The following is a 25,892-nucleotide window of genomic DNA, read 5'->3' on the forward strand; positions in this document are numbered from 1 at the left end:
TCCAAATAAATGTTATTTATAATATAACTTTAGTTTATATTTTATTATGAATAATTTTATTTTTCGTTTATTATTATTTTGTGTATGTACTAAAAAAAGAAAAACGAAATATATTTTGATTGTTACTTGACGATATGTCAAAAGTTTGGAAAACACTGTTCTATTGGATCCTTAAGATTGTATAAAATCATCTCAGAGTTATGATTTGACAGTTGTAGTAAATCTGCCTCAAATATAGTGGATTTGAAAATCTTTCTCATACCATGAGAGGACATCATCATGTTTCAATCAAGGCAAGTCTGCATCAAGACTTAATTATATCTTAGACCTTATTAAGTATCTAATCTTCCATTAATAATGTTTAGAATCTGGAAAATAGTGTTTGGTCTATTAGAAATATCTAGCTTTTTGTCAACAATCTCTCACTTTTCGGTGGCATTACAACCCTTGTTGTGCTCTGGCCTCCCTTAATTTCTGCCTACATTTGTTCTTCTCCGTTGTCATTCTTTTCCAGTTCCTCACCCTCGGTCTACAGAATTTGTCTCTTATTAACAGTATGTGGTCTTTCATTAACGGTATCAAGTCTTCTGCAAATAGTGTATGGCTTTCCTTTAGCAACGTCTAATCTTCTGCAAATAGTATCAAGTTTTCTGCTGTAGCAGTATTTGGTACTGCATTAACTATGTTTAGTCTTTTGAAAATAGCATCAAGTTTTCTGCAAATAGTATCTGGTCTTCTGCCAGCAGTATCTGGTCTTACATTTGGGTTTAGCAATACGTCTTCAGAACTTTCTAGGACTAGTGTTAGTTTAAGTTTTAATTGTCAGTTAGTAGAAGTAACACTAATAAACCTAGAATTATAAACAGTCTTAAGAGACGCATGACTAAACCCGAAGTCTAGTTTTAGTTATTTTGCAAATATCTGAGTTTATAATGCAAATGGGTTACGTTATATGGATTTAATACAAAAAAATAAAAATAAAATTCGGGTAATAAATTTTCGATCGTTTCTATTGGCAATAGCGGTTTGAAGTACTAAAGAGTAAATGTAAAATAGAAAATATCTTTACCTGTGTTCCTGGTATAATATCAGTAGATTGGATTTGGTGATACAATCTACATGCTGTTGGTTCGTAGACGGAGACGCCCCAATCGTGGAAAGCGAAGAACCTTCTCTCTTCGCCAGGTGCAGCTAAACATTAACGATTAAACGTTTAGATAATTTATCTAAACGAGAAGGTAAATTCTTCACTTACTCGGCGTCGGTTGTTCCTGGACGACGAGAGAGCTGATGTCCCTTGTCAAGCCGCCTGAAAACGTCGTACCAAAGCTGAATTATAGGAATTGATAATTCCCTTAAGGTATCGCGCCCGGTTTGATTTATCGTTCGCGTGGAATTAGCGGGATGCCGGGCCTGCCGAGGATTTATGGGGCGCGCCGGCGAAGACGGTTCGAAGGAATACGTGAATTATGTAAGGGGGATTTTCCTCGTCTCTAGAATCCTGGCGTAACTCCCCCCGGCATTCGGATCGAGTAAATGGATATACAAATTTTTGGGACTGTACGGGATATATTCGTTATAATTAAATTAGCGTTAACAAGGCGGACGAGCAAAAACTGGCGGTTTTAGCCGGCGGCTCCTAACCTCAAACCGCACCAGCTAATTTACTAGCCACCGTGCTGCTTCTCTCTGTTAGTGCTCGACGTTTCTCGCCCCCGGGGATATGTACAATTCGACCATACTAATTAGTACGATGAAAGCAAAACTTAAGCTGCAGACAGAGAACGTAGTGTGGTTTATACTACTTAAGACTAGTTACAACGACGTAATGTAATTATTTAATAAAGCGTTTCTTTTTAAGAAATATTGAGTATATTCAATATTAAATTAGCGTATAACAAAGATTTAAAACCAGCTATAAGGGATATCCTTCTGGACGTTAATCCCTTCGTGATAACATTATGGTACTCTCGCTAAATTAGATGTTAAATACGTTATTCCTACTGACCTAAATAAATATTGTATTAGCAAATGTCGAATTAGATAGTGATGTGTTACAATCTGAGGGTTAAATAATATAATGGACGAAATCGATACAAATTTTGTTTTTGACATTTCTCTGCTTTGATTTTTTGAAAATGATGAAGTGTTGAAGAATCGGTGGAGATTTAATACAGCAATGATATAATAAGGTTGGTGCAAATTTGATTAAATCTTGTTGCGCCCTTGATAGAGATTGGATGCGAAGAAATTTTAATGTAGAAAAGAAGACTTGATGTAGACTCGTTGCATTAATAATGGAGAGTTGATGCAAACTTGATGTATCTTAAATTAGTCTTGATACAAATTTCCTTTTTTGTAGAACTGTTGGAGACTTGATGCAGGAATAATAGAGGTTTGGTGCAAACTTAAATCTTAAATTCCTCTTTAAAATGGTATATAATACACAATAGTATAATATTATTTGGAAAAAGATCGGGAAGATAAACTTATTTTTTTAGCATAGCGCAAAAATGTCTAAATACCACATAAACTTTAAAAATTTCTGTTGGGGTTATTTCTGAAGATGGGATCGTTATGTCAGATTGAAGTTTAAAGATTCCTCTTTAAAATGACATATAATACATATTAGGTTAGATAATGAAAATTATTTGGAAAAAAATCGGGAAGATAAACTTGTTTTTCAGCATAGCCCAAAAATGTCTAAATACCACGTAAACTTTAAAAATTTCTGATTGGCTTATTTATGAAGATGGGAAAATGATCTTTATGTTAGATTGAAGTTTAAAGATTCATTTTTAAAATGATATATGATACATATTAGGTCGGTTAATGGAAATTATTTTGAAAAAAAAGGATAGATAAACTTGTTTTTTAGCGTAACGCAAAAATGTCAAATACCACGTAAACTTTAAAAATGCGTGATGGGGTTACTTCTGAAGATGAGGAAATAATCCTTATATCAGATTGAAGCTTAAAGATTCCTCTTTAAGATGATATACGATAGATATTGGGTTAGATAATGAAAATTATTTGGAAAACGAACAGGAAGATAAACTTGTTTTTTAGCATAACGCAAAAATCTCTAAATACCACGTAAACTTAAAAAAATCCTGATGGTGTTATTTTTGAAGATGGGGAAATAATCCTTATACCAAATTGAAGCTTAGAGATCCATCTTTAAGATGATATATGATAGATATTGGGTTAGATAATGAAAATTATTTGGAGAACGAACAGGAAGATAAACTTGTTTTTTAGCATAGCGGAAAAATGTCTAGATATCACATAAACTTTAAAAATTCTTGACTGGGTTATTTATGAAGATGGGTAAATGATCTTTATGTTAGATTGAAGTTTAAAGATTCCTTTTTAAAATGATATATGATACATATTAGGTTAGATAATGAAAATTATTTGGAAAAAAAACGGGAAGATAAACTTGTTTTTTAGCATAACACAAAAATGTCTAAATACCACTCAAATTTTAAAAATTCCTCATGGGGTTATTTACGAAGAAGGAGAAGTAATTATATACCAGATTAAAGCTTCAAGATTCTTCTTAAAATGGTGTATGATACACATTAGTTAGTTGATAAAAATTATTTAGAAAATTACAAAAACCTTAGAAACGCTTAGATTAGAAACAACAAGCACCGCGATATTCTCGATTTGACATGGACAAACTCGTGATAGCTACAAATACTTTTACCCTTATGTTACAAAATGAGCCATTCTTTTCAGACTCACCACTTGAGTCAGCAGATTTTGTATTAGGCATTGTCAGCTGTTTTCTTTTCATTCAAAAAAGAGCAATCACTTACTTTTTATTTGCAATAAAAAAGTTAGAAAGGTATCAACTATTTAATATTTAAGACTCTAAAGATGTTAAAGCTTCGATATGAGCAATTTAAAACGGTCTATGTACAGTGAATTTCACTTAACCCCTTCCCTATCAGAATTAAATTTTATAAAACGTCATTTATCACCCAGCGGTACTTTTAAGTCTCACTTAAATTCTAATAATAATCACGTTAGTTTTAATTAGCTGAACGTATGTATATTTTGCGAGACTTTTGAGTACTGGTAGACAAAGGGTTTAGATGTAATATACAAAAATATATTTCCATAGAAACCAGGGCGTATCTACTTACTTTTTTCCACATAAAATGCAACATGTCAATGTATGTAATTTGACATTACAGTAAAAGCTCGATATAACGGCTAGTAGGTGGTGGGTAACGCTAGTTATCATGAAATATCACTATGTTGCATATTTTTATTGAACTAAAACATAGTTTTACACTAGCACTATCACTAGAACTAACACAAGACCTAGAACTAGAATCATTCGGGTTTAGCCGTCTTGAGAGACGTGCGGCTAAACCCGAACGTTTCTAGTTCTAGGTCTGGTGTTAGTTCTAGTTTTGCACTAGCAGTATCACTGGAACTAACACAAGACCTAGAACTAGAATCATTCGGGTTTAGCCGTATTGAGAGATGTGCGGCTAAATCCGAATGTTTCTAGTTCTAGGTCTAGTGTTAGTTCTAGTTTTGCACTAGCAGTATCACTAGAACTAACACAAGACCTACAACCAAAAAGTATCGGGTTTAGCACCGTTCTAGGTGTAGTGTTAGTTCTAGTTTTATACTAGCACTATCACTAAAACTAGCACAAGACCTAGAACTAGAATCATTTAGATTTAGAAGCACGTCTCTTAAGACGGCTAAACCCGAATGTTTCTAGTTCTAGGTCTAGTGTTAGTTCAATTTTTGCTCTAGCAGTATCACTAAAACTAACATAAGACCTAGAACTAGAATTATTATCTATATAGAATACATTAAAGAAAAAAACATTGAACTTTGCGCAGTTAAAATCACAGTACGGAATTCCATTTTTTTAGTAGTGTATCACTCACCAGATGGAAATTATAGACAATTTTGGGAAAAATGGAAGAAATTTTACAATTCGTAATAGGAAAACAAAATATAAAAAATCAATGAAAAATCAATAATTAATGAGTAGTTGTTAGCTATTATGTTAGAATATGGGCTTAAACCTATTTTTAATCAACCATCAAGGGTAAACGGAAGCAGATATGTAGATAACATCTTCATAAACAGATTCGCAATAGTTGCAATGGATAGAACATTAAACTAGTATTTGGGTGATCATCTGGCCCAAGAAGCAAGCATCGTTCTTGAGCATAAAGAAACAACTAAGAAAACAATTAAAACAAGACTGATAAATAAGGTAACAGTAGAACAGTTCAAAAATCTATTAAAAAGAAGTGATTGGACAAGAATAAAAGATCAAAGAGCTGATGCCCAAACCAGCTATACTGAGTTTCATAGCATAGTTACATCGTGTTATGAGACGGCTTTTAGTGAAATCATAAAAAAAGATAAAACAAATACAATTTATACAAAAATGGATTCGGACGAACTTAGAAGAATGAAGGATAACCTGCATGCAATTTTCACTGTAGCAGAAGTTACGAAGGATAGTAAATTCAGGGATCTGTATAAGGCTAAAAAGAAAGATCTCAGAAGACTAATAGATGAAACAAAAAAAGAATCTTACAAAGATTATATAAATAATTCTGAAAATAAGATAGCCGCTGCATGGAATGTTGTGAAACAGGAAACCGGAAAACTGGTGCACATCTAGAGGCAAATGACCTAAACGACTACTATCTACAAATAGCTATGTTGCATTTTATGTGGGACAACACAAGTGCATAGTAGTTTCGTAACTATGGTTACTTCATTCCTGTATTGTGAGTTATAATAATAATAATACTTTATTCCCCCCATTTTACCAAAAAAGCGTAGAGTACGTCAATTTAACAATAATTACATTGCAATATAATACACATTGAGTTCAAACATTAAATTGGAAAAACATGTCAATGGTATACATCGGATTTTCCGTGACAATAGCTCTCAGTCTTCTCCGGAATCCTGGAACTGGCAGGATCTTTGTACCTTCCGAAATGTGATTGAAGATCTTGATAATCTGGTACAGAGCCGTCTTCTGAATCTTAGTAAGGTGCGCTTTTGGTGGCACCAGATAGCACTTCACCTTCCCGTGCGTGTTTCGAGGATATTTTTTGAAAAATTCAAAGTAATTCTTCCTAACCAATACAGCACATTCCAGAATATAAATTCCATACAAGGTACGTATTTTATAGTCCTTAAAGTAACTTCTGCAGCTATCAGTATTTTTTAGACCAAAGATTGCTCTTACACACCTCTTCTGTAGTATGAAGATTCTATCTATACCAACACCACGGCCCCAAAAGACAACTCCATATCTTAGCAAGGAATGGACATAAGCATAATAGGCACTTAATGCTGCCTCAATGCCAGCTGATCTGGAAATAATCCGAATGGCATAGGAGAAATGACTGATCTTGCCAGCAAGGAAATCAATATGATTGGTCCAAGACAGTCCAGGATCCATTTTCCAACCCAGAAACGAAATCTCTTCAACATTGGCAATCTCAGTACCCCGATACCTCGCCTTGATCTGGTCAGAGCATAAATGATAATTAACAATTTTCGTTTTTTTTGTACTTAACTTTATGTTGTGCGCTTCAAACCAAACCACAAGTTTATTCAGATCCATAGTAAGTGATTTCTGGATTTCATAATCAGTGCTACACCTCGCCACAGTCGTTGTGTCATCCGCAAACATTATCGTAATGTTGTGCGTTACACGTGGTAAGTCATTCACATACAGGAGGAACAATAGAGGACCCAATATGGAACCCTGAGGTACTCCCAGCTTGATTTCTCTCCAAGCTGATCTTATTTCTGTTCCCTGTTCATTGTGGGCAACTACACATTGTAACCTCCCTGATAGATAGGATTTCATCCATGACAAGCTAACACCTCTAAAGCCAAGTCTCTCCAACTTGGTTAAAAGGATTAAGTGATGTACACTATCAAAGGCTTTTGTATATGAGCGCCCGGGTGCGGAAATCGGTGCGGAAAATTAAAAATGCATTTTAATTTAAACAAAAATGATAACTTTTTTAGCATTTGCACCCCCCGGTAGCGCCGCCCCTGTATATGAAATTCCCTGTATATCATAATTAAAGAAATCTTACCTATACTAGTACCTTGACACATATAAGCTCCAGTATCAGCAAAAGAAATCTTCCTAATTTTCAAAGCAGTTCCATTTCCAACTATTTGATATTTATGTCCATTATCCATTCTAAGAGACTCATCGTTTTTTAACCATTCAACCTGCATAACCAAAAAAAAAAAAAAATAACACCTCATTTAAGAAACCTTTTCCCCCACAACACCTTCGCACAAAAATAAATCAGAAAAGAAAAGTGGATGGTAAGAAATAAAAAAGAATAACATATCGTATTATTTCCCAAGAACAGAAATGTCGGCGGACCGTAATCGTATTAGTTCTTCCGCTGCCGTAGACCTCGCAAGAGAAGAGGGTTGAACGAAGAATAAAAAAAAAATAACAGAGACGTCGAGAAATTGAAGCGCGTAAAGTTAAATGTAATTTAAGGACCGACGGGGTTCGCGACGCGCGTAATATCGGGCCCGGAAGTTCCATCAATTTTTATTAGGCGAACCAGGGACGACGACGACGAAGACGTCTTTTAAATTTGGAGAGACGCGACCCGGTGCTAAGTTAATTAAAGATGGCGCTTGTTGATACTGCGACGTAATAATACAACGGAATAATATCACATTACGAAGCTCGTCGGGTAGAAATACCTTTTCAGACTAAGTTATGACTAAGAAATGGAACTTTTGAGATTGATTATTAAAAACGTCGACGACAAAATAAGATTAAACTTATCCAATTTTATATGCACATTGTTAAATGTGCCCTTACAAAGTAATACATGTACACGAGAATTTTTTGGAATGTTTTATCAAACATTTTCTCTCCATTACAGCCAAGGTCCGTTCAATAACCATACTGTATAAGGTTATCCAACTACATATGAACGTATCCCCTCGCAAGGCCTTGCTGCGACTTCATTGGAAGAATTAACATTTCTATGTTTTTATTTATTCAATGTATTTCACTTAAGAAGCAATATACAAAAATATATATGAAATTAAAAAAATATTAGAATGTAAAGCGAAATATTAACGGTTATAATTTTTTTATTGTTAGGTTATCCAACTTGACTCGGTTACCATGGTGATTAATAACCCAATATTGTAGGTGCTTGTCAAAATTGAAATTGAATTTAAGTTTTTTAAGGAAAAAGTCTTATTTAATTAGTTTAAAAGGCTGTATTCAACACAAAATTGGTTTATCTAGGGTATTATAAACAAGGTAAGTGGATTAAATCAAAAAAAGAGATTTTTAATTTATTTTTCTTAATTAGAATCGATTTAAATTAACAACGATTAACGAATTTGTTATGAATGCGAGATAATCGTAAAGAATTCGAATTGTTTTAAAATTAATAAAAATTAGGTTAGAATTGATACAAAAATCGGAATAAAATTTTATTATTTTAAGGTTATCCAACTTGACTCGGTTACCATGGTGATTAAGATCCAAATATCCCAATTGCTTGTCAAAATTAACGTTGAATTTAAGTTTTTTTAATGAAAAACACATAATTAATTGGATTTAAAGGTTGTATTTAATTCAATATGGGCAAATGGATGAAATTATAAGCAAGGTAAGTGGATTAAATCAAAAAAAGATATTTTTAATTTATTTTTCTTAATTAGAATCGATTTAAATTAACAACGATTAAAGAATTTGTTATGAATGCGAGATAATCGTAAAGAATTCGAATTGTTTTAAAATTAATAAAAATTAGGGTAGAATTGATAAAAAAATCGGAATAAAATTTTATTATTTTAAGGTTATCCAACTTGACTCGGTTACCATGGCGATTAAGATCCAAATATCCCAGTTGCTTGTCAAAATTAACGTTGAATTTAAGTTTTTTTAATGAAAAACACATAATTAATTGGATTTAAAGGTTGTATTTAATTCAAAATGGGTAAATGGATGAAATTATAAGCAAGGTAAGTGGATTAAATCAAAAAAAGATATTTTTAATTTATTTTTTTTAATTAGAATCGATTTAAATTAACAACAATTAACGAATTTGTTATGAATGCGAGATAATCGTAAAGAATTCGAATTGTTTTAAAATTAATAAAAATTAGGGTAGAATTGATAAAAAAATCGGAATAAAATTTTATTATTTTAAGGTTATCCAACTTGACTCGGTTACCATGGTGATTAAGATCCAAATATTGCAGGTGCTTGTCAAAATTGACGTTGAATTTAAGTTTTTTTAATGAAAAACACATAATTAATTGGATTTAAAGGTTGTATTTAATTCAAAATGGGTAAATGGATGAAATTATAAGCAAGGTAAGTGGATTAAATCAAAAAAAAAATTTTTAGATCAATTAAAATGTACAAGAATTTAGGGTTAAATAACATTTAAAACTAGAACTAACACTAGACTTAGAACTAGGTCTAGGTTTAAGGTTTTAGGTTTAGACGCACGGCTAAACCCGAATATTTCTAGTGTTAGTTCTAGTGATAGTGTAAAACTAGAACTAACACAAGACCTAGAACTAGAAACAGTCGTGTTTAGTCGTGAAAAAAACTTTCAGTTGTCAATGTCAACTTTAATTTTATTATTATATTCGGAATCTTCATGAAATAACCTTTAAAGTTAATAAAAACTTGACGCATTTATCTCAAGAAACCAAAAAGTTCGAACTTTCAACTTTTAATTTTGACATATTTGTCAACTTCATTAAAAACCCTTTAAAATGAGTCCAAAGATGACGCACTTATCTCAAAAAACTAAAGTCCCTAAATTTACAAAGTACCGCGGTTCATGAAGCCTGTTTTCGAGCAAAAATGGCGGTTTGACAGCTTGTCACTGCATCTCATCACTTATTTACAAAAATGCTGCCTTTGGAGTTGCAAAAATGGCAGTAAGAAGGACTTTCGACATAGTTTTAAATTTCCCGCTTGACTTTCGAGCCAAAATAGCGTCAAACCGCGGTACTTTGTAAATCTAGGGAATTTAAAAAAACAAAAAAGTTAGAATAAAAAACGTTTAACCCGAAGTTAGTAAAATGATATTCTTGATATAGGGACGCAATTTAATTTTTAAATATTAATACCAACCTTAATTTTTTATTTTTTTTTATTATATTTTTGTTTTTGTGACAAATATTAAGACATTTTATAAAAATTAACAATATGTCATAATGACATTGACATTTCAAATCGGAAGTTGCTTATATCTCGAGTAATATGGAATTAAACGTATCACGTTTGGACTCATTTTGAAGGATTTTTCACGACGATTACAAATATGTCAAAATTGACGTTAACATTTGTAACCGAAAGTTGACCATAACTTCATTAATATTGAAGATAAATATGTCGTGTTTGTACTCATTTTAAAGGATTTTTAATGAAGATTACAAATATGTCAAAATTAAGGTTGACATATTAAATCTGAAGTTAGTTATCATATAATAGACAAATGTACAACTTCATGGTGTTCTTTCATGATGTATTCTTTATTAACCCTTCGTGTGTAAACGGTTTTTTAGCACCTTGCGTCTGTAAAGGTGGGTCTTTCAGGTTCGGCCGTTTTTTCATCCTGTTAATACACTCAAAAATTTTTATAAACAATTCATGATAATGTTCGAAACCTTCAACTTGATAAATCAATCATAAAATATCGAAAAAATTATTTTTGCATACATATTTTTTTATACAAATGAAGAAATTATTTGCCTAAACAGTTGTAGTCCGGACAGGAAATACCCAGGTTTACAGAGGAAGGGTTAAAATAAACCATTAATATGAGTCCAAACATGATGTTGTTAGATGTCACAATGTTGTATATTTTTATTGCACTAAAACTAGAACGAACATTAGACCTAGAACTAGAAAAATTCGGGTGCGTCTTCTATTTCAGTAAAAATAGAACTAATATTAGACTTAGAACTAGAATCATTCAGGTTTAGCCGCACGTCCCTAAAGACGGCTAAACCCTAATGTTTCTAGTTCTATATCTAGTGTTCGGAATTCGAGGTATTTGACGATCTCGGATATCTAGATTCATGTTATTAGTTAAATTTTTAGGAAAGGATACATTGCCATTTAAAAAACTTCAAGTGTTATTCGTTGCTCACTTATTTTCTGAAATAAAAAGGCAATTGAATGCCTTATTATGGCAAACAAAATATTAAACAACTTTTGTATAAATTGTTTTTTTATAAAGTTGATACTTACCAACATATACAGGGTGATTTATAACATACGGAGCAGACTAAAAAGGTACTAATAATGTTTTGACCACAACTTAATAATCACAAAGATATAGAACGTTAAAGTTGAACTAATGGCTGAGCATTTCTTACCATATACGGTATTACACTACGTTTAAATTCAAACTGCGAGTATTTCGGGGTTATTTAAACTCTTGGTAATATAGCAGTTACGGCTATTTATAAATTTGTTAAAATGCTCAAAAACTGGTGTTTTTTTGTTGAGAACCGCTGACACCATGTTTTTATTGCTACCAATCCAGTTGATTTGGTTACTTAGCAGCGGACATGTCATTTAACGTCAAAATTTAACAAATTAGCAAACAAATTAGGTATTATCTAAAATTACAACTACCGAAATAATAAATTGTCTACATTTACAGCTCCTTCAAAACTGAGGATGACAGTGACAAATATTTTTATCGTTCTTTACTGAATATCAGCGGTTCTCAAAAATGGACGTTAAATTATTTAAAAAATTAACATTCGATATCTATGTAATTATTAAGTTTTTAACAAAACATTATTAAGCAAATCTTTTCAGTTTGACCCCTAGTACCTACCCTTTTAAATTAAAATACCCTGGTGTTCTTTGTACGACGAAAAATAGTTTATTAAAACTGGCAAATCGGTGCTACAGCTGTTTCGGTTTCAAGAAAAAACCCTCACTCACAAAATGAGAAAAATATAATAAGTGTACAGAATGTAAATTTTAGTTACCGTCAATAATGAAGAGCAAAATATAAGGAAAACAAATCGGAGGGACACCAAGCGACTTCAGCAGCTAAATCCATTCTCTTATTTTATATTATTATAACAAAATTATAAAAAGTTTAAAAGCCAAAATGGCTGCGTTACAATTTAGGGAACACCTTGAACCTACCCTTTTAGTTTGCTCAGTATGTTATAAATCACCCTGTATACTATATTCCATAGTTCCATACATAATGGACATCCTGTATATTATATTATAATTTTCCTAAAAATGACGTCACGTTTCCTACCTCACCCCGTCAACTGTTAACTTGTTCGAGTTGGATAACCTTATAACCAATACTCAACGGACCTTGCATTACAGCTAGGGGCAACATAGTAAATACGCGATTTGCAAACTTTATCCTGGTGGTAGTCGGACAGGGTCGTCGTTAAATTTTAATTCCAACCCGCAATGCTACATAGCGATGTTTCGAGCAGTGGCAAAGAAAAGGTAAAACAACGACAGCAATAATTTCGTTCGCCCGGTTTTGCGGGGTAAAGCGAGGGGGTTTCGGTGTTATCCGGCTCCCCCGGTTTGTTACAGTCGGAGTTACTAGGAAAGTTTTGATGAGGCGCCCGGTCTTTATTGGATCATTAACGTGGCTCAGTGTTTGGCCGACGGGGTCTCGGGGCGTCTCGTCTTATCGACGGAGAAACAGCCCCTTTGTGTGCGCGTGCGGTAACTAACAAAGGTAATGAAATTTTTAGGATTAACTTATTCGTTATATGATCACAAACAAAGGCATAATTTGATTAGAAAACTAAATTTAAAAGTAATAAATTTACCTTGGGGAATGGTTCTCCGGCTACGTGGCAATACATCGTTGCATCTTCTCCGGGTCTTTTTGATTGAATTCTCGGCGTTACATGAACTTCGGGGACGGCTACAAAGAAAATAAAAGAACATTTTTTTCGGAAGAACAAGTTTTTGGGTATAAAACTTTTTTTATTTCTGGATCATTTACCAAAAGATTCCAATAAGCCCGTAAAAACGGAAACAAATTTCCTGTGAGCTGAAGGTCGCTCGGAGTTTAGAAAGAAAGAGGATGGAACAAAGCAAAATCACGATCGTATAACGAGTTTGACTCGGTTTTTAACAAACAATTGAGCGCGCACGGGGTGGAGATAACCTTTTAACGGCACGTCGGCAAATGGCCGGTAAGAAAAGGATCTTTTTACCCCGAAAAGGATTCTTGCCGTCTCGGTGGAACCGTGAGCGTTCCGAGGTAGCCCATTCTCCGATGATTTGTGGCAGCGGTTAAGATAAAGAGACCCAGATAAGGGACCAAGTTTGTGGATTAAGATGGTAATTGGTACAGGCGAACTACGTATTTTGAGTTTTGGGCTGATTACAAAGTGTTATGAAAAATTATTAAATCAACTCTAATTGTTTTAAGTAGAGATCTTATCTTTTATGTCAGAAACAAACAACCTATTCATTCTAAACTTTGTATATCCCTTAATTAATTGACGTGTATGGCTCGTTATCCTTCAAACTACTAACTTGTACCAAGTCCTTTGTACATGCCTCAGCATCGACGGTTAAGTTTCGATATTTCAAAATTACTCAATTATAAACTATTCCATCTCAACATAGTTTCTCTTGCAATCAATATTTGTGCTCGCCACAGACATTTACATTTGTAGTTAACAAACTCAACTGAATATATTAGCAATACTACTAATAAACACGCAAGGTGTACTAAAAAGGAAGAATAAAAAAGTCTGGAGAGCAATTAAGTAAATTCCGCAATGAAAATAAGATTCTCCTTGATGTCTAAATAGTACATTAAAATACTATTTCTTAAGGCTACAAAAACCGGAATAAAAAATTGCTATAGGAGAAGATGCTTTAGGATTCTTGATAGCCTCAAAAAGATTCTGTCAGACTCTTCCCACCTCGTCATCAGTAGATAATGTAACAGACCAATTCTAACTTATTTCCTCAATTCCAACCTGTCAGAAGCGACACTACGTTAAAATTACCAGAAGTAAAGTCATGGACATTAAACTAAAGGAGAAAGAATCTGGGCAAGAAATTATTCACTTACGAGACTTATATGGTCAACATAGTCATTATAACTGTTGAATCAAAGAATATCCAGGAACTGTGTTAAACAGCTATAACACCTCGTATTATAGCTATTAACAAAAATATATATTATTAGTTCCACAACTCAAAGCTTCAAAGATAAGAGCAAGTTAGAAACACATCAATGCAATTCCTACGAACACCCACGAACCATCTGATGCCAGAAAGTTTTTTCAAGAAACTCCGAAGACCATCAAGCCTTAAAGCTCAGCTAAGAAAGTTGTAAACCCATTTCCCATCGAATCGATGCCGTATCTCAAAGTCGCGTTGTTGCAAGACTAAAACAATGCGTCGCCAAGGAAACCCAAACCGAGTCTCCAAAGATGACGTCCTCAATAACCAACGATCTATAATCTGAAAATGACATCGGAAATCGTTTCAAGAAGCTTGTACTATTGGTATTCAAAATCAACTGATACCAAGCCATCTAAGTCAAGCCATCAGCATACTCCCACATCATCCAAAATATTTGAACATGTAATTGCTTGAGTGAAACAATATGCTTTGGTTTTCATGAAGTTTGGTCATGTTTTTTGGCTCTTTTTGGAAGCACAGCTGGCTCCCACATATTTGGTCTACAACGCAGAGCTTTGAGGGTCATTTCAAAGCTGAGCTATAGAGATGATTGCCGTCAGGTCTTTGGAATGTCTTTTATACATTTACAATAACAGAAACAAATACTGCAGGCTTGCTGACCTGCACAATTATGAGACGCGAAACTGCAGAAATATTTATGTTGACCTTTGTCGACTGAGTGACACGCAAAAAAGCTATAGATATACTGCTCAGGTCTTATATAATAAATTGCCCTCGGAAGTTAGAACACTCCAGAAAAATAAATTTTTAAATGTTATGAGGGAGTTTTTGCTAAGAACTGCGTTCTACTCAGTCGATGAATATCTAAGTAGCAGTGTTGCTATGTAAGTTAAATTTATAGTTAGTGTGTTGAACTGTACTGATTTTTGTATATGACGAGTGTAAGTCCTGGCATTGACGCAATAAAGTTTATTCTATTCTATTCTGTTGATACTGTCTGAGCTGTTCATATACTCTATTCCATAGCAATATACCTCTATTATATGGTTTTGTTCGCAATGACTATACACAATAAGTGCCTGAATTACATAAAAACCTCGTTGTGTCTCACCAATGGTTTAAATCATCTTTTTCTCCTTCATATGACACAGTACATAGGCCTTGGTATCCTTTGTGTTCTGCCTTCACAGCTGTCTATTTCCTGCTGTCCTCCTTCACACTTGAATATCCAAAAGATCGCTGGATCCTCCTGTTTCATCCTCGTATCGTTTTCAGAGACTTTTCCGGTACATTTGGCTGTCCAAAATCACCCTAGGTCATTTTCGCCACATGTCGCGCCCACTGTAATCGTTACAGAACACATTTCTTACTTTTTTTTCTGAATCCTTCCAAACGTTTGGGTTAATTCTGCTTTTTTCTTCATCTAGTTTATCTTCTTTGTTTGTAGCAACTTACCTGCTATGGCTTTTTTTGCTCATTTTCTTGGATTTCAAAATATTGAGACAGGCTAAGTACAACTAATGACTTGTTACAGATTCTTTTCGTTTCTTTTTTTCTCCTTCTTGTCGGTTATTTCTGGCTTCTTTTTTTTCTGCATCTACATATTTTGACAATTTTTGCGTTTTCCTGGTTAGTGTTTTATTCTTTTTTTATAACTTGTTATGCTATAGATAGTTTCAGTCTCTTTCTGATATCTTACCAGTTTCCAGTGACCTTGTTGTTGTCTCTTATTTTCTCTTTGTTTTGGATTTTCTCTATTTTTTTGTTCTAGCTTCTTTCTGACATCTTCCCTGCTCTTTTTTCTGAATTAATCTTAATTTCTGGGTTAATTCTGGTGATGTTCTATCGAATTTGTACGTTCTTCTTTATTCCTAGCAACTGACATGTTTCTTTTACGTTGCTATCATATCATTTAGGCTCGCTACTACCATCTTCTGGTTAAGCTATCTAAGGGATTATTACCATGGTTACGGCTATTTTACGCGCTCTCATTGGCTAGTAGATGGGTTTATCTATTAGATAAATTTAACTAAAAGATGGTAGTAACGAGCCTTAATAAAGTTTCTGTTATCTATAGCTTTTCTGCGCTTTTCCTGATACTCAGGTTTGAAACTTATCAGTTTCTGTCATTACTTTTGACTTTTCTCAATCTGTTTCTTGTAGATTTATACTATTTTTTGGATTATTTCTTTCTAATTCCCTATCAGTTTTATCTTCTACCTTGTTTTTGGTATCTTCCTTGCTTTTTCTTGGTTACTGTTTTATCTTTTTGTCTTATCTATGATTTGATCTAAATTTCTATTTCTTGCTTTCTTATGTACAGTTATTAGCTTTCTTATGTTAACTTTATTTTGATTCTTTTCTTCTCTTTTCAGTCTCTTTTTAGCTTCTTACTGGTTTTTGGCTTTTCTGCACTTTTTCTGATACTCCGCTTTGAAACTTATTGTTTCTCTCATTATTTATGACTTCTTTCGATCTCTTTTGGATTCATTATACTTTCTGGATTTCTTTCTAGCTCGTTTCCTGTTAACTTTTATCTTATACTTTTTTGGCATCTTCCTTGCTTTTTCTTGTTACTATTTTATGCCTTTGTCCTATCTATTAGGTTGTTCTACATTTCTGTTTCTAACTTTCTTGTAATTTTCTTTCTTCTGGTAACTTTATTTTGATACAGTTTCTCTTTATTCTGGATTCTGTCTTTCTTTGTTCTGACGTCTTTCCACCTTCATTTTGGCTCCTTCAACATCATGTGTGTTTCTCACTGCTTTCAGTATCTTTGTTCCTAGTTCTCATAGCTTAATTCCTTTTACTTTGCTTTCTTTTCTTATTTACGGAGTTCTCCTTGTGGCTGACTTATTTGTTTCTCTATAACTTTCTTTCCCCCTACGTTTTCCTTTCTCTTGCTTCACCCTTTCCTTTCTTTTCCTTACATTTGGAAAATTCTTTGCACTTTCTTCTGCATTTCTTCTTGTCGCTAACTTTATATATATTTTTTGGACAAGCTATTACATCCTGAAGTCCTGCGCATATATTATGAAACAGCCTGTATATTCCGTTTTGTTGAGTAAGTATCCATACTTGCATAATGAAATAAATATCCTATAAAAACATGTATCTGGATTCTATTTCTATTTTGGGTATATTATTCAAATTAATTTTTAAATCAATGCAATTCGTGAAAAAATTTTTTAAATTGAAAATGACATAAAGAAGACTATATATGTATGTAAAGAAATTTCTTACTATGAACTGTTAAGATGTGCGTTTGAACGACATCTTTGTTCCTTTGGGCGTGACACGTGTAGTTTCCGGCATGCTGCAACTGTATTCTGGTCAAGTACAGGCTGCCGTCGTTGAAGACCCTGACCTCTTCTTCGTTGAGACTGGAAAGGTCGAGCTGATTTCGTCGCCACACTATCGGCGGTACGGGAGAACCAGTCACGTCGCACTTGATCTCGACGTTGTCGCCCACTCTGGCCGGCAAATGGTTCGTTTCAAGAGCTTTATCCAACGAAACGACCGATACGCCTTTAAAATAAAAGAGAACGATATCATACATTTCATATAATCCAATATTTATTTCATAAATTAATAAATAAAAGATTTTTATTTGAGATGTAATAAAAATTTTGGAAACATAAATTGTAAACAGTACAAGGATAATTGTCAAAATTGTGTTTATTCAGTTTTTGTTTGTGAATGTTTACTAAAGTTCGATTTTATTAAATATACTATTTGATTTGAAAACGTTCGTAAATAAATAAATTTACAAGTTTAATTTTAAAGGGTTGAGATTTTCAAGTGGTAAATTAATTCGATTACAATTCCAATGTAATTATTATGTCCGAAGAGGTAATTTTCACGGTTTCAAAATAGAAAATGTTGCGGTATTATCGATCGGAGTTCCATAATAGACCAGATGAACTCAAAACCAATAAACTCGTTACGATGTAAAATAAATTGGGACTGGTATCAATTTGTACGCTCGAATAAAACCCCCAACAAAAAAGGGACGTTTTTAACTGTGTTCACTTACAACGGGGTGCTTTGTATTTACGTTATTGCGGCTGTTAACAAACAAACCTGATTTCATTTTACAGTTATTGCGTTTGCATTTCATTAATTTCAAAAGTATTATTTTATTAAATTACACCCTTATGAACTTTAATGAAATATTATATTAAATTTAGTTTTCCTAAAAATTTAAATAAAATTATTATATTGTAAATCTAAGATTCAATTTTGTAGATAACTGCGAAAGTTCTATTTGAAGGAAAAGACAAACTAGGCCAAAAACGGAAACTTTTAACAATAACGTTTGCGAGGCAACCCGAAGGAAGCCAAACTTTCGGATCGGCTTAATAAAGAAATTTACGTTTTATAATCGCAAATAAAAGCGTTGGGAGGAAATCTCCGATTTGATGACTGGCGCGACGCGTCCAATTTCGCAAAGACGACGTTTTAGAAGCGATAAAATCGGACAGGGAAACTCGAGTTGCACACGTTTCGGTTAAAGGGGGTGGGATAGCAAAAAGGGCGAGGTTCACTGCTGCGTCAGAATGGTATTAGTTGTATAGGAGGGGCGAAGTGAGCTGTAAATGGTTTGCGTGCACAAATTCCCTTTATGTGTATAAAAGAAATTTGCATTTTAAATGAACTAGATTATATTGATAAAAAAAATAATGAAACATTATGAAATGCGAAACGTTGAAAATAGAAAGGTGGTATTTTTTTTAAATATAATTGTAAGTAATCCTAGAGGAAAATGAAAATGAGAGAAACACTTTTTGATGTTATGTTGGCAAACAACTCGTAATATTTCAGTTACAAATTAACCAGGAAGTAGAAAATGGAGTATTATCTTCATTATGCTTTGTTTGAAACCACGTGTTATTATTTTATGAAATAAAGTAATGTTATGTTACGAAGGGGCTTAACACACTAAAACAAAAAGATATGGGCATAAATATAACCATAGAATCCCCATAAAAGAACTCTACCAACAAAGATTATAATTTAGCGTTAAACAACAATTTGTTAACAATAACGACGTAGATTTGTACCAGCCAAATTTTAGAATCCAAGACCAGGAGCAGTTGAATCATCAATGTTCGGATTTAGCAACAACATAAGTGTCATGTATTAGTCTTTTAATTAACAAAACACTCACGAATAGAGTTTTAATTTACTTTATTAACAAAGCTTGATATTATTATTTATTATTATTACTTATAGGATAATATGCCATGAAGTTGGTTGCTAATGCTACCAACATACATATAATACATCCCTGCGCTTAACTTAGTACATAATCTCTTAATTGTAGTGGTTTTATAATATTTCGCCTAGACCTAAACATTCTTTCATTTATATTAGGCGAATTTATAGTTAGAGCTTAAAATATTGTTTGTACAAGGCAACTTTGTTCTCAGCAATCTGCTCATCAAAATCTCACTTGAACTATAAAACAATCCTGTTAGTGGTGTACAGGGTGGGCAAATTTGGCTGTTATTATAGGCTATCTCAGAAACTATAAGAGATACGAAAAAAGTAGGTGCCATGTCCCGGTCTCTTTTTTCGAGACTAACCCAATCCCGCAAACACCAAACCTCTATCTTCTTTTGTTTTTTAGTTATAGCCAAAAAGTCAAATTTTCGTGATTTCAAAAAATGCTCATATTTCGTTTATTTTTGAAATTAGAGGAATGAGGTTGATATGTTCTTAAGACACTTTTTTAAGTAGAATATACTAAATTACCAAATTTTAAAAATATTTGATGATTTTTGAGATACAACACAAAGTTGTATTTTTTTAAATACAAACTATAGTAGATTATGGTGTTACTGAAAAGAGCATATTTTTAGCTTTCCAATGATGTATTGCACGCATGGTGTATTTGGGGAAAATAAGCGTTATTTTTAATTCTAAAATATTAAAGATTAATATACAAAATTTTAATTATAGTAGGCGAGGAAAACGTTAAATGCCACTTAGTTACTATAGTAACGTGAGTTTACTGATCATTTCATTCATGAATTTTTCGAAACGAGTTTCCCGCTTAAAAATTCTTCATTATTTTTAAATACATAAAGCGATAAAATTAAAAAATGATTCTTTGAAAATGATAGATAAGGCTCCATATCCCATATAAACATCGTTTCAATGGAAAGTCCACTGCTCAGTTTATGATCCCTAATCTTCCTCTATCTCACCCAATTTCAAAAGAAAAAGTTGCTAATATGAAAAAACTTCTAAATCGCATGATTGGGGAAAACGTAAGATACTACCGAAGATTTCATTCATTGATACCCAACTGTTCTAACCTTACAACCAGTAAGTTTAGTAGAAGAAGATGACATAGTCTGTGACTGTTTACTTCCTGAAGTTGTTGTTCATTTTTAATTATTCATTAATTAATACGTTTTTTGTATTTTTAATAAACAAACTTTATCTACTAAATCATTTTTATTGGTGAACAAAGTTAGGGATAAGACACTGAGAAATTTAAATCAACTATTCAAAGTTTTTATTCGTTGGTACAAAACCAACTTTATCCTGCATAAAGCTAGGTGTCCACTTGAGAGAAACTTCTGAGAGTAACTCTCGATATCTACTCTCAATTCTGTGTCCACTTGAGACTGTTTTAGCTTTCCGAGAGCATCTATAAAACTTCCGAGAGCTTCCTCTCAGACAGTTCTCTCAGGACCGTGTCCACTAGTGAAATGTGTCTGTGCTATGGAAAGTAAAATTTATTTTCTTTCAGTGCTTGGTGTTTGTAAACATGGATGTAAACAAAATTGCAAGTGCAATAGTGTTGTACAAAATTTCAAAAAAAAAAAAAAATAAAAAGAAGCTGTTGGGTGAAATCATGGATTTGGCGTAGATTAGAGCTGGGTGTCAACAAATATCAACATTCGTTGTCAAATTGTTAGTTATTTGGCATACTGGATTCACAAAAAAGTGAACTCGATTGCTTTAATGGCACTTATAAATGCAAACTATAAGTTTATTGTCGTACACGTGATAGCTTAATAGTGGCTTGGCAGTATTTTGGAAAATTATTAGAAAATATAAACTTAAACGCCTCAATTGCTGTAAGAGACTAGATATTGCTGGCAGAAGACTAAGTACTACTAATGAAAGACTAGATGTTGCAAATGAAGCAGATTCTTCTTACAGAAGACTGCACACTACTACCAGAAGACGAAATACTGTTGGTAGAAGACTAGATATTGCTGCAAAAGATTAGATATTTCTGGCAAAAGACTAAGTATTGCTAGTGAAAAACTAGATATTGCAAATGAAGCACATCCTTCTTACAGAAGACTACACACTACTACTAAAAATCAAATACTTTTAGCAGAAGACTTAATTTTACTGTCAGAACACCAAAATATGTTGTCAGAAGTTACTATTACTAATGGTACAAATCCCGTTTAAATTTCTGTCCAATACTTGTTAAAATTGCATCCTTCGCTTCCCGATTTCTATGTTCATTAGATGTGATATTCCAAAGAATTGAATTTTCTTCATACACTTCAATTAATTCAAATATTTCTTCTTGGGACTATTTTCTTTTAGGTGTTATCTTTAAACGTGTTATATTGAGAAAACTCGCAGCTACTCGCAGCAAAATTCGAACCTTGTTTGGTTTTTGACAGTTACTCTCACGATAGATAAATTGTGCGTGTCCACTTGAGTACAAATCTCAACGTGTTTACTCTCCGAAAGTTTGTGGGGACTCTGATAGTTACTCTCAGATGCGTGTCCACCAGAAAATATACTCTCGATAGCTTCTCTGGAGAGCATTTCTCGCAAGTGGACACTTAGCTTAATGGTACAAGACCAACTTTCTGTCATATTCGTGCAAAACCATACAGCAATTAGGTAGTAATTACTGTCCGAACCCGCCTACTATAATCAAAATTTTGAACTTTAGCGCTTACTATTTTGGAATTGAAAATTAACGCTTATTTTCCGCAAATGCACCATACATGCGATACATCATTAGAAAGCTAAAAATATGCTCTTTTCATTAACATCATAATCAAGTATAGTTTGTATTTAAAAAAATACAACTTTGTGTTGTATCTCAAAAATTATCAAATATTTTTAAAATTTTTCAACGGCAGTATATTCTACTTAAAAAAGTGTCTTAAGAACGTATCAACCTCATTTCTCTAATTTCAAAAATAAACGAAATATGAGCATTTTTTGAAATCACGAAAATTTGACTTTTTGGCTATAACTTAAAAACAAAAGAAGATAGAGGTTTGGTGTTTGCGGGATTGGGTTAGTCTCGAAAAAAGAAACCGGGACATGGCACCTACTTTTTTCGTATCTCTTATAGTTTCTGAGATAGCCTATAATAACACCCAAATTTGCCCACCCTGTGGGCAAATTTTGTGAATTTTGCGATTTTTTAATTATGTTCTTAGCTATTCCAACTGCTTTTTCAGCTAGTCCATTGGATTTTGGATAATATGGACTAGAATTAATAGTTTCAAAATTCCACTCTTTTGCAAAATCTCGGAAACCATACCTGTTAAAAGGATTATTTTCACATACCACATATTTTGGTATGCCATGTGTCGCAAAGATAGTCATAAGTTTTTCAGTTATATTTTTGGTGTTAATTGGTACAATTTCCAACCACTTTGATAAGTAATCAACCACAATTAAATACGATTGTTTTGCATATTCTGCTAATATCCATTTTGTTAAATGGTAATTCAGGTAGTTCATGATTTATTAATTGTTCTGCGATGCAAAATCTTTGATGTTTGTCACAGTCTCTACATTTTTTAACCATAAACTCAATATTTTCATTAATTCTCGGCCAATATACTATCTTTCTACATATCTACATACATATAATACAATAACTATGTGTTATAACTTATAACTCCTACATCGAAAGTGAAGTCTTAAGAGACCCAAGATACTCGATTAATAAGAGGCGTGACAATATTATTTGAAAGCATTTTGGGTCGCGCAGTACCTATCAGTATCTACTGTTGAAAATCTGCCAGTATGCCTCCAAGAAGAACGTGGCAATTCTGGCAGAATCAAGCAGAAAAGAAGTTGGTACCTATTTCCCAGAAGAAGACCAACCTGAAGAACTTGTAAAGAATGTCAAAAAAGCCAAAAGAAAGACAGAGAGATGTAAAGACAGTTTGTGTAGATATCACTAAATGCGATAAAAATGTTTTTTTTTAATTTCTAACTAACATTTACAAACCGGGAATTTCATATAACTCGCAATATACAGGGTGTTCATTTCAAAACTTTCCACCTCAATTTCTGTAAATCCGGAAATTAAAAAAAAAAATCGCTGAAATAGGTAAAGAATAACCATCTATAATCTAATATCTAAGATTTCGGATTGCTCCGAAATAATAAAGGTTTAATGGTCATTGTAAAAACGAACATGGTAATTTAATTTTATAAATTAATAATAAAAGATTACTTATTCTTGCTTTTAAGAAGGTGATTAAAGTTTTTAATATTAATTTAAGCGGGAAATACAAAACAAAGATTTTCGCAAAAATTTCGAAAACGAATCGATCAATTTAAAAAAAATAAATACTAACATGTAGTACCTTAAAAGACCTTTAAAATGAGGTATCACTTGACACCCCTTTCCATTTAAGATTTTTAAGGGGTAGGTTTCTGGCGGCGGGGGGTTAAAGTGAGTGAGTCAATTTTTGCATAAAAAGTTGTCCCCCTTGGTTTTATTCTTTACCTATTTCAGCGATTTTCTTTTTAAACTTCCGGATTTACAGAAATTGAGGTGGAAAGTTTTGAAATGAACACCCTGTATAGCAGATCTATTCTAGTGTAGAACACTAAATTCACTGTATAGGCAACCTATTTTACAAATTTGTAATTAATAAATAGATCGCGTTATACATCACTTGACTAAGGGACATTTGGTCGTTTTTAGAGATTTTCATGCTATCTGGTAGGTAAAGGTGTAACTTATCTTAGAAAAGATGCAGAATACCGAAAGACCTAAAATGCTATTTGTTCAAGTCCGATTTGTATCATACGTCTAATAACCGACTTAGATACGACACTTAGATACACCAAGAAATTCTACAATAGAAAAAATAGATGAACCTACAATTTCGCGCCAGTGTCGTTTTCTAGATGTTAGTATAAAATTAAAAGTTTATATCTTTTATTTTATATAGAATTTAAATCTAACTAGTTTCGGCCCTTGGCCATCTTCAGAGACTCTACAAATAGATTAATATCTCTCATCTTATCCATTTTACAAACGACAGCGGTTAATAGCGTTAATTAGCATAATTAACATAATTAATATCATTATGTTGCATATTTTTATTGCACTAAAACTAGAACTAACACTAGACCTAGAACTAGAAATATTCAGATTTAGCCCAACCCATCTAGGGTTAGTTCTAGGTCTAGTGTTAGTTCTAGTTTTACACTAGCACTATCACTAGAACTAACACAAGACCTAGAACTAGAATCATTCGGATTTAGCCGTCTTGAGAGACGTGGGACTAAACCCGAATGTTTCTAGATCTCGGTCTAGTGTTAGTTCTAGTGGCAGTGGTAGGTAGAGCTAGTTAGCATAATATATTACTATGTTGTATATTTTTATTGAACTAAAACTAGAAACATTCGAATTTAGTCGTGAAAAAACTTTCAGTTGTCAATGTCAACTTTAATTTTATTATTATATTCGTAATCTTCATAAAATAACCGTTAAAATGAGTCCAAACTTGACGCATTTATCTCAAAAAAACAAAAAGTTTGAACTTTCAACTTTTAATTTTGGCATATTTGTCAACTTCATAAAAAATCCTTTAAAATGAGTCCAAACTCGACATATTTAACTTTAATATTAATGGAAATACAATCACTTCCGGTTTAAAACGTCAATTTTGACATATTTGTCATCTTCATTAAAAAACCTTTAAAATGAGATCAAAAATGACGCACTTATCTCAAAAAAGTTAGAATAAAAAACATTAAACCTTATGTTAGCAACAATGAGGATAGCAATTTAATTTTTAAATATTAATGCCAACCTTAATTTTTTATTTTTTTTATTATATTTTTATTTTTGTGACATTTTATAAAAATTAAGAATATGTCAAAATGACATTGACATTTCAAACCGGAAGTTGCTTATATCTCGAGTAATATTGGAGTTAAACGTATCTTGTTTGGATTCATTTTAAAGGATTTTTCACGACGATTATAAATATGTCAAAATTGACGTTGACATTCCTAACCGGAAGTTGACCATAACTTTATTAATATTGAAGATAAATATGTCGTGTTTGTACTCATTTTAAAGGATTTTTAATGAAGATTACAAATATGTCAAAATTGAGGTTGACATTTTACACCTGAAGTTAGTTGTGATATAAAAGAAGTTTGTAACTGAAGTTAATTTAGTGTTAGTCACTTTCCCGCACTTTCCTTTTATTTTTAACGTGTTTTTTGGGTCATCTTACATTGATTAAAAGCCACATGATGATTCTTGCATTTTTCCCAAGTTTCTTAATACAGTGAAATTTCCCTAACTCGAACTTCTATATCTCGAATTATCCTCTAAGTCGAATAATTTTCGTAAGCTCAAACGTTTGACTAGGTTTCATATATGTTTTTATCTCTCTAAGTCGATATTTCTCTGTAACTCGAACTG

The 25,892-nt window shown here is 32.8% G+C and overlaps 1 protein-coding gene across 2 annotated transcripts in view; it reads right to left on the reverse strand.

The window, feature by feature from the left end:
• Window positions 1–25,892, reverse strand: part of LOC111423600 (follistatin-related protein 5-like) — a 245,206-nt gene that overhangs the window by 16,722 nt on the left and 202,592 nt on the right. For both annotated transcript variants that reach the window (XM_071194309.1, XM_071194313.1), the window contains exons 9-13: window positions 17,450–17,734; window positions 12,865–12,962; window positions 7,116–7,257; window positions 1,256–1,309; window positions 1,070–1,191 (exon numbers count right to left, since the gene is read on the reverse strand). In XM_071194309.1, the coding sequence (XP_071050410.1) occupies window positions 1,070–1,191; window positions 1,256–1,309; window positions 7,116–7,257; window positions 12,865–12,962; window positions 17,450–17,734 (701 nt within the window). The remainder of the gene's footprint in view (window positions 1–1,069; window positions 1,192–1,255; window positions 1,310–7,115; window positions 7,258–12,864; window positions 12,963–17,449; window positions 17,735–25,892) is intronic.

The sequence above is a fragment of the Onthophagus taurus genome, chromosome 1 (genome assembly GCF_036711975.1).
Source record: "Onthophagus taurus isolate NC chromosome 1, IU_Otau_3.0, whole genome shotgun sequence".
Lineage (NCBI taxonomy): Eukaryota > Metazoa > Arthropoda > Insecta > Coleoptera > Scarabaeidae > Onthophagus > Onthophagus taurus.